Genomic DNA, 12,105 nt, shown 5'->3' on the forward strand with positions numbered 1-12,105 from the left:
TTGCTTTCCTGGAGTGGCTGGAAGAGATCAGTTCTAACCTGCCCCAGCAGGAATAACGGTCCTTGCTCCTCAACTATTTCTAAGGCTTTATTATCATTGCGACCAGGATCCACGTTTCTCACTGTGTGACCGACGCAGCTGCCTCTTTTCATTCAGCCGAACCCACCGACAAGATAGCACAATATAAAAATCAGGTATGGTGATATCTATTTACCTTGATTGTTTGATAACACCTTTATACAATAGGTGTTTTTTATCGTGTTGATTACTTCAACCCGTTAGACCCTCGCGTCCCTCCGTAGGCTATGTCGTTCGCTTTAAACTTTGTTTACCTGCACAGGTGGACGAGGTGTGCTGAATGTAACCACCTTTCTACCTGCTCTCATTTTAGAGTCGTTTACAACCCGCTACCTGTCGCTATAGGAGAAAGTATTAGTTATCATTTTTCAATGCTCTTTTTTCTCTCTCCCCCCCTCTCTCTCTCTCTCTGCTCTCCTCTCTGTTCAACTCGCTGTTAGTAACCAGAAGGTAGGCTAGACTACTAATACAGCTTGTGTAGAAGTTATCTAACAAAACACCTGAAGGAAAAATCTCAAAATATTCTCTGGACTTTTACTTCTACGTAGAGAAATTGGGTTTTGATTATTTACGTAAATAGTGTAGCGCCTGTGTGGTTGACAGTGTTTGTAGCTTTTTTGGAGTGTTCTTGTGTATTTGTTGACGGTTTTTTCCCAGGCTCCAACGCGCCAGGGCTCAGACTGCCAAAATATACACTATATATATATACAGATATACACTATATATTTACAACATCACTAGGAACTGCTATTCATGAGAGTAGGCTAATGAGATGTTTTTTTCCCCCTTTGTTAATTTTAGGTAACATGTTTTATTTTAATTTAGGGGTGCATAGCTTGTCAGACCATAGTTAGACAAAGACTTTGTTGAAAAAAAAAGTGTTTCTCAATATACAGACATAATTATTTCCATTGTCATGCCCTGTAACGGGTAATAATAGGCCGGAGGACACAGTATAACTCTAAATCTGGATCAAGCAATTGAATATGATACCTGTAATTTGATAAGAGGTTTTCATTGTAAACGTTTTGGCCTGTAGCACGTTTATAGCCTATACTCCCAGTGAATATAGGCTGCTTAGGTTAACTGGGCTCAGGGCAGAACACGAGAGACAGTTTGCAATACGAGAGTTATGGATTGATAACAGGGCATCAAATGTTGAACAAAAAAAAAAAGTATGGGGAAAAAAACTAACTTTTTCCATCGTGAAATAACATTCAACCCTGGTTAGGAGCCTTGGACGAGTCAACGTGAATTATGACTAATATTGAAGGTGTAATTCCCTGTCTCCCACTCTGCCCCCTCTCTCTCCCTCTCTCTCTCTCTCTCTCTTTCTCTCCCGTCGTCTGTTCGTTCTTAACGCTGCATCCCATAGCATTAGCGTTACTAAACACAGACGAACCTACATTTCCTTATCACTCTCTTGAAACCTTAATTGTAGCGTGTAACACATCTATCTGTTTGACTTAGGCGTCCTCTGTGTGTTTCAGCAGGCGTGTGATTGTCAGGATCTCCCTGTAAAGCCTACACATTGTTGCTGTGTTTGGTTGTTAGATATTGAGCCTGCGTGCTGGTGATTCAAGGAGTCGAGTCCATGCGAACTGCCATCTGATCCACTCTTATCAATGAAGCAGGAGACCATGGCGGATGGCCCCAGGTGTAAGAGGCGAAAACAAGCCAACCCAAGAAGGAAAAACGGTAAGAAAAGACATGTCATTATTAAATGTGTGCGTGTGACATAAAAAGCTGCGTTATTGTCACGGTAGGTCAGGGTGTACGTCAGTCTGAGGAAACGCCAAATGCGCTTTCTCCTCTCCTAGGAAATAAAGCGACTCTAACTGGGAAAGAATGCGTAATGTGTCCATATTGAACACAGGCGTGTCTGTCTCTCTCAGAGAAATCTGCGGAAATGCATAATTGCTTTCTATGTTCGATATCGCCATGTCTGTACAATCTTAAGTTGTAATAAGTTGAGAGTAAGCCTAGTTTATGGCTCAGTGAATCGACTGGGGTAGCGATGGGAGGAATGGCAGAAAGTTTCTCTATAACGGTTTTGTCGCGCAAAGCTTATTTCCCACTGGGTCAAACCCGGTGCAATGGGAAGCGGTTTCATGTCGAAATATTTGTTTTTACAGGTGTTTTGTTTTTAATGAACTAGGCTATTTTACACTTTAGTGTTGCCCGCGGGACCTTTGTCATTTAGCCTTGGAGATTTGATTGTTTTAACTCATTCCAAAACGTTTACATTGATTAGTAGGGTGTGCTTAGTTTTTAAATGTTTTTTCCCCCCAGTTTATCCACATATTTAGCTCTGAATCTCTCTGTGTCGTAGCGTGCCACTGTAACGAAAGCTGTCCCACTCCGTTAGTGACAACAGCATGAAACAGGGGAGCAGAGAACACGCATAGACACTGCTTTCCTAATAACACGGGCTACCAGCTTTGCTGGGCGGTTTTTACCAATGCTTCAAGCAAAGTTAATATCGCATGTTGGAAAAGCATAGTCTTCTATTGCTGTGCGATTTGACTCGAATTGGGATAGAGATTCATAGCTATTGTTTTGACTAGACGAATTTTGCCAGTAGCCTGCAGTTTCCCCATGTTCAAGAAAGTGAAATTCATGTCATCATCATGTCATGTATGTGGTCCCGATAAGCACTTTTATACACGGGAATAGCCTACATACATCACACTGCAATCAGATAGACATTTGATGTGGCTTTTGTCTCCCATTAGTTGAATTGACTTATTTTGTGTGTCTTTATTAAAGGTTGTGTAGCCTATTGATCTAATTAGGCCTACTGTCAACATTGTCACTCCTGCCTTCACGGAGTCTCTTGCGTTTTCCTGTGAATATCGCCAAATCAAAAGCAGCTCTCTGTTGAGAGAAGTCGCAACTGCTATCATGCAAATACTAATACGCACATACCGATGAGCCGCTGCGCCCACCTGTTTTCTTAAAAGTTTGGATCATATTTCAATCACTCCGTTTGAGGAGGTGATGTTAGCAGACACACACACACACACACACACACTCAAACACACACACACACACACACACACACACACACACACACACGCACACAGTTACTTGAATTCCGCGTCATATTTACGTGGCGAGCAGATAGGCTTACTAAACACACTCTCCCTTCGCAAACAATTAGAATTGTATTTTATATCAGTCAATTTGGAATTTAGCCTATAGGTCGATGCGGTGTGGCCTTACTGGGAAAAAGCAAACCCCATATGCTATTACATTTTCATAAATTGTGTAATTATCACGGAGCTGTGGCCCTTCTAACGTTCTCATCATGCAATGCCTCCAATATGTGCCCCTGTGGGAATGCAGTGTGTCCGGGCTGAGTGGCTGTTCTGTTCTCCCTGCAGTCATCGCGGGGCTGGTATGGAGCTGAGGCACATATGCCACTTAACAACACAGATACACAGGTTCACGGTTTTAATAACACACTATAGGATTTTAATTAGCTTTCAGTCAAATTAAAGTCCCAAGTTTAGCAAAACGTGATTGTTGGCATATTTTCTAGGATATATACATTTTTTTATGTAACAAAAATATTTTGTATTTCACATTTTTTTCTGTCCCAAACTTGTGGTTTTACCTAGACCACATTAACAACATCTATGAATATCTCTCTTAATTATTTTTATGTCTCAAAATATAGTAGTAGCATAATGTGGATGTGTTTTGGTTGTGGGCAGATTATCTTTTCAACTGGTTCTTCAGATGAGCAGCTCAGGCTCTCTCTGCTGTCCATCTGTCCACTGTAGAGGATCCTACATGCAGTGTGATTATTATTGATAGGGAATATACAGTGTGATTGATTGATAGGGAATATACATTGTGATTTATTGATAGGGAACACGCAGCGTGATGCAAGCCATTTTGGATGATCAACTTGTTTTGTGTGTATCTGTCGATCTCTCAATACGGGGCAGAAACAGTGTTGAAACAGTTTGTCCATGTGTACAGGCAGCTATGCGGGTTGTGTTACATCTCTCCCCTGACCCAGGTGTTGCTAGTCAAATCCAGCTGTGAGTATCTGCTTAGCTGTTTGTTAGTGCAGCTGGCCAAGTGCATGAGAGACCTTGTCCTTTTAACTTGATTAGTCAACCATAGCTATCAAAAAAAAGAGTGTGTTTTTTTAAGTGACATGGCTTTAGACTAATCTCGAGTAACATTGGACTTGTGTGCTGTTCTGGGTCTTTGTTGTGGATATAGGCTACTCCTCTTTGAGGAGAAATTCAGAATTGCAAAGGTAGCTTTTCGTTTTGAATTATCACAAAAGCCACATGCCTCCCATCATCACGTATTGATTACATAATTCAAGATTTTTCAAAATATATATATATATATATATATAAAAAAAGCAGACAGCTTCTCTCCTGGTCCAGGAGTTAAATACAATAGTGTGAATGTGATTCTAGAAGCCCTTGTGTAAAAGGTAAAAGGGGAGCCTTCTAATTCTTTAGCTGCTGCCTTGCTTTCAGCCCAAACAATAGCTGATTCCTTCCAGTCTAAACATTTTGTCTATCTCTATTATTCAACTGCTTTTAAGGTGCATTTTCTCCCCAGTCGAGAGAAAAGACTACCCTTCTCACCCCCCCTCCCCTCCCACCAACCCCCCCCCCTCCTACCCGTCCCTCACCACCACCACAACCCCCCCCCCTCTTCCCCTTTTCACAAATTTCTCTTCCCAAGGTAGGAACTATGTTGTAGCTGTCGCGGGGGAAAGGGGGGCATGTTTGCAGCGCTCACGGACAATTGATTGTCAGTCGTGGTGTGTTTCATTTACATGTTTATAACGTCAATAGTGGCGCGGTGTCCACTGTACCGTTCACAACGCCGTTTCCCACAAGGGTGCAATTGTCTAAGCAGCCAAAGCCAGACACCTTTTCCCTGATGGCTTTTTCACTCGGACAAAAAATAAAATAAATATATATAAATAAATACAAATGAAATGGCGGTGCATCGGTGTTTAGTAAAGGATTATTTTGTTTAAGCATGTCAAATAATTACTGGAGATATTATGAGGCAGCAAGACAAATGATGGTCTGCACTGTCCGTAGTAGCAGAGCAAGCGAAGGCAGTCAGACGAGCAGAATACATGACTGCCTTGTAGTTGTTGATGTTGTGTTGATTTTGTAACCCTGGCCTTTCTCATCGTATGGGCTGATGAGCCAGCATGATGAGGCTGTTTCTGCACTGACTCCTCGCAATATCTCCTCCTAAATATCTCCTCCTAAATATCTCCTCCTAAATATCTCCTCCTAAATATCTCCTCCTAAATATCTCCTCCTAAATATCTTCTCCTAAATATCTTCTCCTAAATATCTCCTCCTAAAAAAAAATAAGATTGGTTCTAGCATCACTGTAGTTATATTTTTCTTTTATGGAATGGACTGATCATGAAACATGTCTGAGTAGAGTCGGTCGTACAGCTCAGCCCATTTCTGCTTTCCCCCCTGATCTCAGATCTGTTTGTATTGGTACATGTAGTAGGTTTATAGGTTTTTATGATACAGATTTCAACTCTCCCATCTAAGTATCTATTAATTTTGCTAGTTTTCTCTAAAATAATGCTGCATTATCTCATTTCAAAATTTTCAAGATTTCACTTTTTTTTAATTTTTTTTATTCTACGTATCCTTCAAGATGTACTTTTCATTCAAAACCAAGTGGAACGTGATGTGTTCAACCAGCAACAATAACACCTCACATGTACATTTAGATGCAGCTTTGATAAAAAAAAAAAAAAAAAAAGGATCTCTCTTTAACGTGGACCAAACATCGTGGCAGTAGAAACCTAACGATCATCCTCCACATCAACCACACACCGGACATCCGTGGAAAACTTCATTCCCAAAAATGTTTTTGACACATTATTTATTTATTTGTTATTATCATCCCCTCCCCACTCCCTTTTTTTTTTTGCTTGTGAAGATATTTTGGCCTAGCAGGGAGAACACACACAGCACACAGGCCCCGTTAGCTGAACCCCTGACACCACGGTCTTTGGAATGCCTTAGGTATGATTTCACTTTCCCTCACATCAATGCTGACCTGAATGCCTTTCATATCTGATCCGCCATGTCTCTCCCAGTAAACATCCCCCGGGGGGGGAACAAAGAAAGAAGCTCTTCTTCTTCTTAATCACAATTCAGACCTTTCACCGCCAGCAGGCTACATTTGCATTCAGCATCAGAAAAGGCCCAGATGAAAAGCTGGGAGAGAGGGAGAGAGAGAGAGAGAGGGGGAGAAAAAAGGAGTGTAAGAGAGGAGCAAAGAAAGAAACAGAAGGGTGGGTGTGGAGTAAAATAACTTAGGTGTTTGTGGTTGTTTGTTGGGCCTCCCCTGGTTACACGTCCTTATATAGGTCCTACTCTCTCCTGGCCTGGCTCTCCTGACAGGCAGATAGTGTTACGAGATGGCATGCCTCACGTACTATTCATGGACCCTCACTCTCACACTTAAGAAGAAGAAAAAAAAAAAAAAAAGTACCTCAGATCAGATTCTACTTAAGAAGTCTATACTAGTTTGGGAGCAGGTGTGTTCATATTGTGTGTGTGTGGGTGTTTTTTTTTATGATTTTATTTTTATTTTGAAACAGGAGCCGAGCTGGATAACCACTTATCAGATCACGTTCTCTCTCAGGACCCTGCAGGGAATTCCTCATAAAATGTGTGTTTGTATGTCGTTGGAAGAGCAGGTGTTTCTAGGGTCAAAGAAAGACTCGTCTGTCTGGGCTGTCCCACTGTGCACACACACACACACACACACACACACACACACACACACACACACACACAGAGAGAGAGAGACACATACACAGAGAGAGAGAGAGAGACACACACATACACAGAGAGAGAGAGAGAGAGAGAGAGAGACCATCATGGACTCTCTCCGCTGCTACAATATGCTGGGTTTTCTAAAAAATAAGTACTGGTCTTGTGCCACAGGCGATGGAAAAACACTTTAAAACTGTGCTGGCAACTGTGGCTCCCTTGACTCTCTCGGCCGGTCCTCCCTCACTTGAAGATTAGACTTTTCTTCTCGCCCCTTTGAAATCCGGACCAAATACGACCCAAAAAGTTTAAACACAGTCTTGATTGGCGAGATATCTTTATTGTGTGAGATCTCTCCTTTTTCTCTTCCCTCTCCCCCTTTCAATTAGATGGGACGCATGCAAATCTGTGGCCCAGAGGATAAAGGGAACGCTACAACTTTAAATGCATCATGTGATATGAATTCCAGATCCCCCCCCCCCCCCCCCCCACCAGAACTTTTTGTTAAGAAAAGGGATTATCTTTACACCTTCCCCCCTCCCAAAGCTGTGTGGGATTTAGACAGATTTACTTCAGCAAACACCTTTGGACGCTGGGGAGAGGAGGAGTCTGTTTGCAAAAGGAACCTTTTGTTCGGGGAGGTGCAGGGCTAAGACCGTCGTAGGCAGCCGTGATGTTAGCCCTTGCTCCGGTGCCAGGGGGAAGCTGGTTAACTCTTTGTGGACGTCGTTGGCGGAGCCCCCCCCCACTGACCCGGGGGGGGGGGGGGATGGCTTGGGCCCGTCCGCCGCTCGCAAACCGTCCCCGTCTTCCACCCTCCGACGTCGAGAGCCGTGAACGTTAACCGAGCGAGTCGGACGCTTGTCACTCGTCGCGCCCCGAGACTCTTGTGTGTCCCGCGCCTCAAAATAGCCGCGTAGAGAGAGAGAGAGAGAGAGAGAGAGAGGGAGAGAGAGAGAGAGAGAGAGAGACGCTTGTTTTTTGCAGAGTAGCCGCAGCAACTCTGCCTTTTTGTAGAATACTCCCAAGTCATAATTCTAGCGTCTAGGGTTCCTGTTCTCCCCTCGCTAGCCGGGGCCATCTCGTAGCCGGCGGTCGGCCATGCGAGGCCCCTCTCTCTCTGCCCCGTACAGCTGTCACGGCCGGGGACCACAGAAAACAAGCAAGGGCCGCCTGGGTTCCCTTGTCATCATAGCTGGCCGACACCAGCGCGTGAGTCACCTCTCAGCGAAGCAGTTAGCCTAGTCCAGCGGTCACACACCGACGCCGTACTGTCACAACACAATAGAAATGTGACATTTTTCAGAGATGCTTTAACCCAGCGCCAACCTCACCGCAACTAGTCGGGTTTAAAGAATAATAAAAACGTCCAGACATCCAGAGTCGATCAATTTGGTTTGTTTGCTTTTTTTTTTTAACGTGATGGGACCGAGGAGACGTCCCCTTCTTTGTCCCGTAACCGAATCACCGTTGCTCTTTACGGCTGTCGGCCACCGTCCGCGTCGTCGGAAGCTCACGCGGTGTGAAGGGATGAATGATGGGAGGAGAAGTGACAGAATTAAAGGTGTTTTTTTGTGTGTTTTTTTTCCCCGGCGGTTCCGGTGTGTCTCGGGGCCTTAAGTCCCTCTCTGTCACCGTTGCTCTGGCGATTTGACACTTCATATCTACTCTCCCGTGAGGTGATGTGAGACGGCCGCACTCACGCTGAAGTTACACATATTCACAATTCCAATGTCTTCCCCCCCCGCCCCCCCTCCCTGGCCGTGTGCTACTACAGTACCTGCGAACGCAAACACTGGAATTGAAACTTCAGTGGACTGGCAAATAATTGCATGCATTTGGGACTTTCCGTGTGCGTGTGTGTACTCTCTTATCCTAAGCCGCCATGTTTTATGCATTGGGTGAAAAACACATTTTGAGAATATCATGGCTCATTTGAGTTTTTTCTTGAGTGAAAATACAAAGTCTTTATCCCCCCCCCCCCCCCTCCCCTCCTCCGTTCGTTCTGATCGGCGCCGCTGTTTGCACGTGTTCAGCTGTTTGCGAAGACGCTCACTCCATTTCCCTCATCTTCCAAGTGTCAACGTTCCTATTTGCGATCACGCTCGTGGTGTGACCGGCGGCAGGTGGTTGAGCGCCTCCAAACTAGCATTTCTTAATTAAACATCAATAAAAAAAAAATGTAAACCACCTTGTGTATTTCCAAACCTTAAAAAAAAAAAAGTTTCTGAATAATCCTTAACTGTGTCAGATCACAGATCCCAGATCTGCCAGAGGCCAACGGACCCAACTGTAGCAATAGTCCGTTTATTCTTGAGCAATAACAGGTCATCACGCAAACACCCCATCACAATGCAGACCCAGCGTCCCGGGCTGTGATTGGACGAGCTGGGTTCAGCCGTGACTGAGCGCCGTGCACATGCACGCCATTTCCACACGTCCCCAACGCCTACACAGCATGTTGCTCCACAAGGTCAATAATGAGTGCGTTTTGGGCCCCGTAGAAAGAGTGGAGCCAGCGGTAATAACAGGGGGGAGGCCCTCCACATGGCTGGGAGGGAGGGAGGGAGGGAGGGAGGGAGGGAGGGAGGGAGGGAGGGAGGGAGGGAGGGAGGGAGGGAGAGAGGAGGGAGGGAGGGAGAGAGGGAGGGAGGGAGGGAGGGAGAGCACAGCTCTGAGGGAATATAACGATCTCTATCTCCCAGGAAATGGCCTCTGATGTACAGTTACGCACGTTTGTGTTGTGTGTGTGTGTCAGACTGTTGATGCCACATGTTTTTGTGTGTGTGTGTGTTTTTCTGGGCATGTTCAAAGTTGTTACCTTTATGGGGGAAAAAAGTGTTGAAAGCAACCCTTAGTTCCTTCTTCTAAAGTCGGTACATTTTACCCACCACAAGTTCACACACACACACACACACGCACACAGACACCCCCACAAGCACTAGACACCCACACATGTGCGCACACGCACGCACACACACGCACACACTTTGATGTATGTTTGATTGTGGGGTGGAAGACCACTTCTGGCAAGGTCATGGACACACAGTGCAATCAATAACAGATTAGCAGATTAAGGTATCATGACATGTGGAAATCAGCTCTTTTTTCACATATGACTGAATACATTTAGCTCTTTCACACTTTTCGCCTTTAATGTGAGTTAATAGAACACGTTACCTCATCAGGGCTCATTATGCAGTCAGCAGTGGAGCACCTAGACGGGCTTTCTCTCCACCTTTCAAACAGAGACGCGCGTGTCTGAGTCCAGTTACATCCTGGTCCCGGGCTGGAAATGGGCGTGGACCAGGCCGTGTTCTTTCTGGGTGATTGCAGTTGATTTGGGAGCAGATTAGGGCATTTGTAACGCCACGGTATTTTTTTATTTTTTTTTTCGAGTCACTTTAAACGCTTTCATCTTATCGTTGATCAAATGAGCTCTTAACCGAAGGTTGCAGGGACAGAGGAAATTGTTGAAATGGTGTTTCCCTTGTTATTCAAACATGTATTTAACCTTTGGTAAAAGTGAGCCAAGGAGAAAGAATGAGAGAACGAAGAAGAGACCGCCCCCCCCCCCCCCCCCCCATTAAATGTCATCTGTAGTGAGGGCGAGTGCAGCGATAGTGTGTGAACCAGTCTGGCCTTGTGAAAACTCAAAGAGGTGAATTCAGTGGTTAATGGGTTTTGACTGGGGAAGGAGCCCCCCCCCCCGGACGCCCCGTGTCCCCCCCCCCCGGACGCCCCGTGTCCCGACGCTGTCAAACACGACTGTCAAACACGCAGCATCTCAGGTACCGGGGGGGTAATCAAGCAGACAGCCCCGTCCTCCGCCTTTCTGACTCACTGGGCCAGAGACTGGGCCCGAGGCGTCCGGCTGGGTCACCGCCTCATGTAGGCAGAGGGACTGGGACTGGGACTAGGGTTGGACTAGGACGGGCTAGGGTTTGACTGGGACTGGGGCTAGGGTTGAACTAGGACTGGGACTAGGGTTGGACTAGGACTGGGGCTAGGGCTGGACTAGGACTGGGGCTAGGGTTGGACTAAGACTGGGGCTAGGGCTAGGGTCAGACTGGGACTGGGGCTAGGGTTGGACTGGGGCTGGGGCTAGGGCTGGACTGGGACTAGTGCTAGGGCTGGACTGGGACTAGTGCTAGGGCTGGACTGGGACTAGTGCTAGGGCTGGACTGGGACTAGTGCTAGGGCTGGACTAGGACTGGGGCTAGGGTTGGACTGGGACTGGGACTAGGGTTGGATTAGGACTGGGGCTAGGGTTGGACTAAGATGAGATAGGGTTGGACTAGGACTGGGGCTAGGGTTGGATTAGGACTGGGGCTAGGGCAAGGGTTGGACTGGGACTGGGGCTATGGTTAGACTAAGACGGAATAGGGTTGGACTAGGACTGGGGCTAGGGTTGGACTAAGATGAGATAGGGTTGGACTAGGACGGGCTAGGGTTGGGCTGGGACTGGGGCTAGGATTGGACTAGGACTGGGACTGGACCTAGGGTTGGACTGGGGCTAGGGCTGTCAGTCAGCCAGCCAGTCAGCAGCCAGTCAGTCAGTCAGCCAACCAGCCAGCCAGCCAGTCAGTCTAATTACTGCTAGTCCCAGACCTCCACCCAGGGAAAGCTACTCTCTTATCAGTCAGGCGTCTTGTTCCAACATTCCTGAGATAAATTCTCCATCACTTTGTTATTCTTAGTACTTAGGGGTATTAGAATTAGTATGCCCATCAAAGCAGACCTTGTACTTCCCTGCTCCCAACCGGCTGGATCACCGGTCGTACATTACAGTCCGGGATGTGCCATCGGCACTGTAGTCAAATAATGGAGCGGAGAGGCTATCGAACTGAGGGACTGACATCAAAGCAGCCAGGATGATGAAGTAATGTAAATATATGACTAGCGGTGTTGCAGTGAGGGCTGGAGCCACACAGGTACTTAGTCCTTATGAATTAAAGGATTAATCAAATTGCACTTCACGGTCCAGGTAGCATCAGTACTTTGTTAAGGGACGTTGTAGGAGGGGGAGAGACTCTCAATATTCTGTCCGTTTTCATTTAAATGTCAGGGAGAGAGTGGGAAGGAGAGAGAGAGAGAGAGAGAGAGAGAGAGAGGAGAGTGGGAAGGAGAGAGAGAGAGAGGGAGAGAGAGAGAGAGAGGGAGAGAGGGAGAGAGAGTGTTTCCTCATTCTCACAGTCATTTCCTGGTTTATTTCTAAATAGTA

At 46.0% G+C, this 12,105-nt stretch overlaps 1 protein-coding gene across 1 annotated transcript in view; it reads left to right on the forward strand.

Annotated features, from left to right (window-relative positions):
- Nucleotides 1-1,692: 1,692 nt before the first annotated feature.
- Nucleotides 1,693-12,105, forward strand: part of zeb2b (zinc finger E-box binding homeobox 2b) — a 64,801-nt gene continuing 54,388 nt past the window's right edge. The window contains exon 1 of the mRNA XM_084453762.1: nt 1,693-1,776. Within this exon, the coding sequence (XP_084309888.1) occupies nt 1,704-1,776 (73 nt within the window). The 5' untranslated portion in view covers nt 1,693-1,703. The remainder of the gene's footprint in view (nt 1,777-12,105) is intronic.

This window comes from Borostomias antarcticus (genome assembly GCF_949987555.1).
Source record: "Borostomias antarcticus genome assembly, chromosome: 19".
NCBI lineage: Eukaryota > Metazoa > Chordata > Actinopteri > Stomiiformes > Stomiidae > Borostomias > Borostomias antarcticus.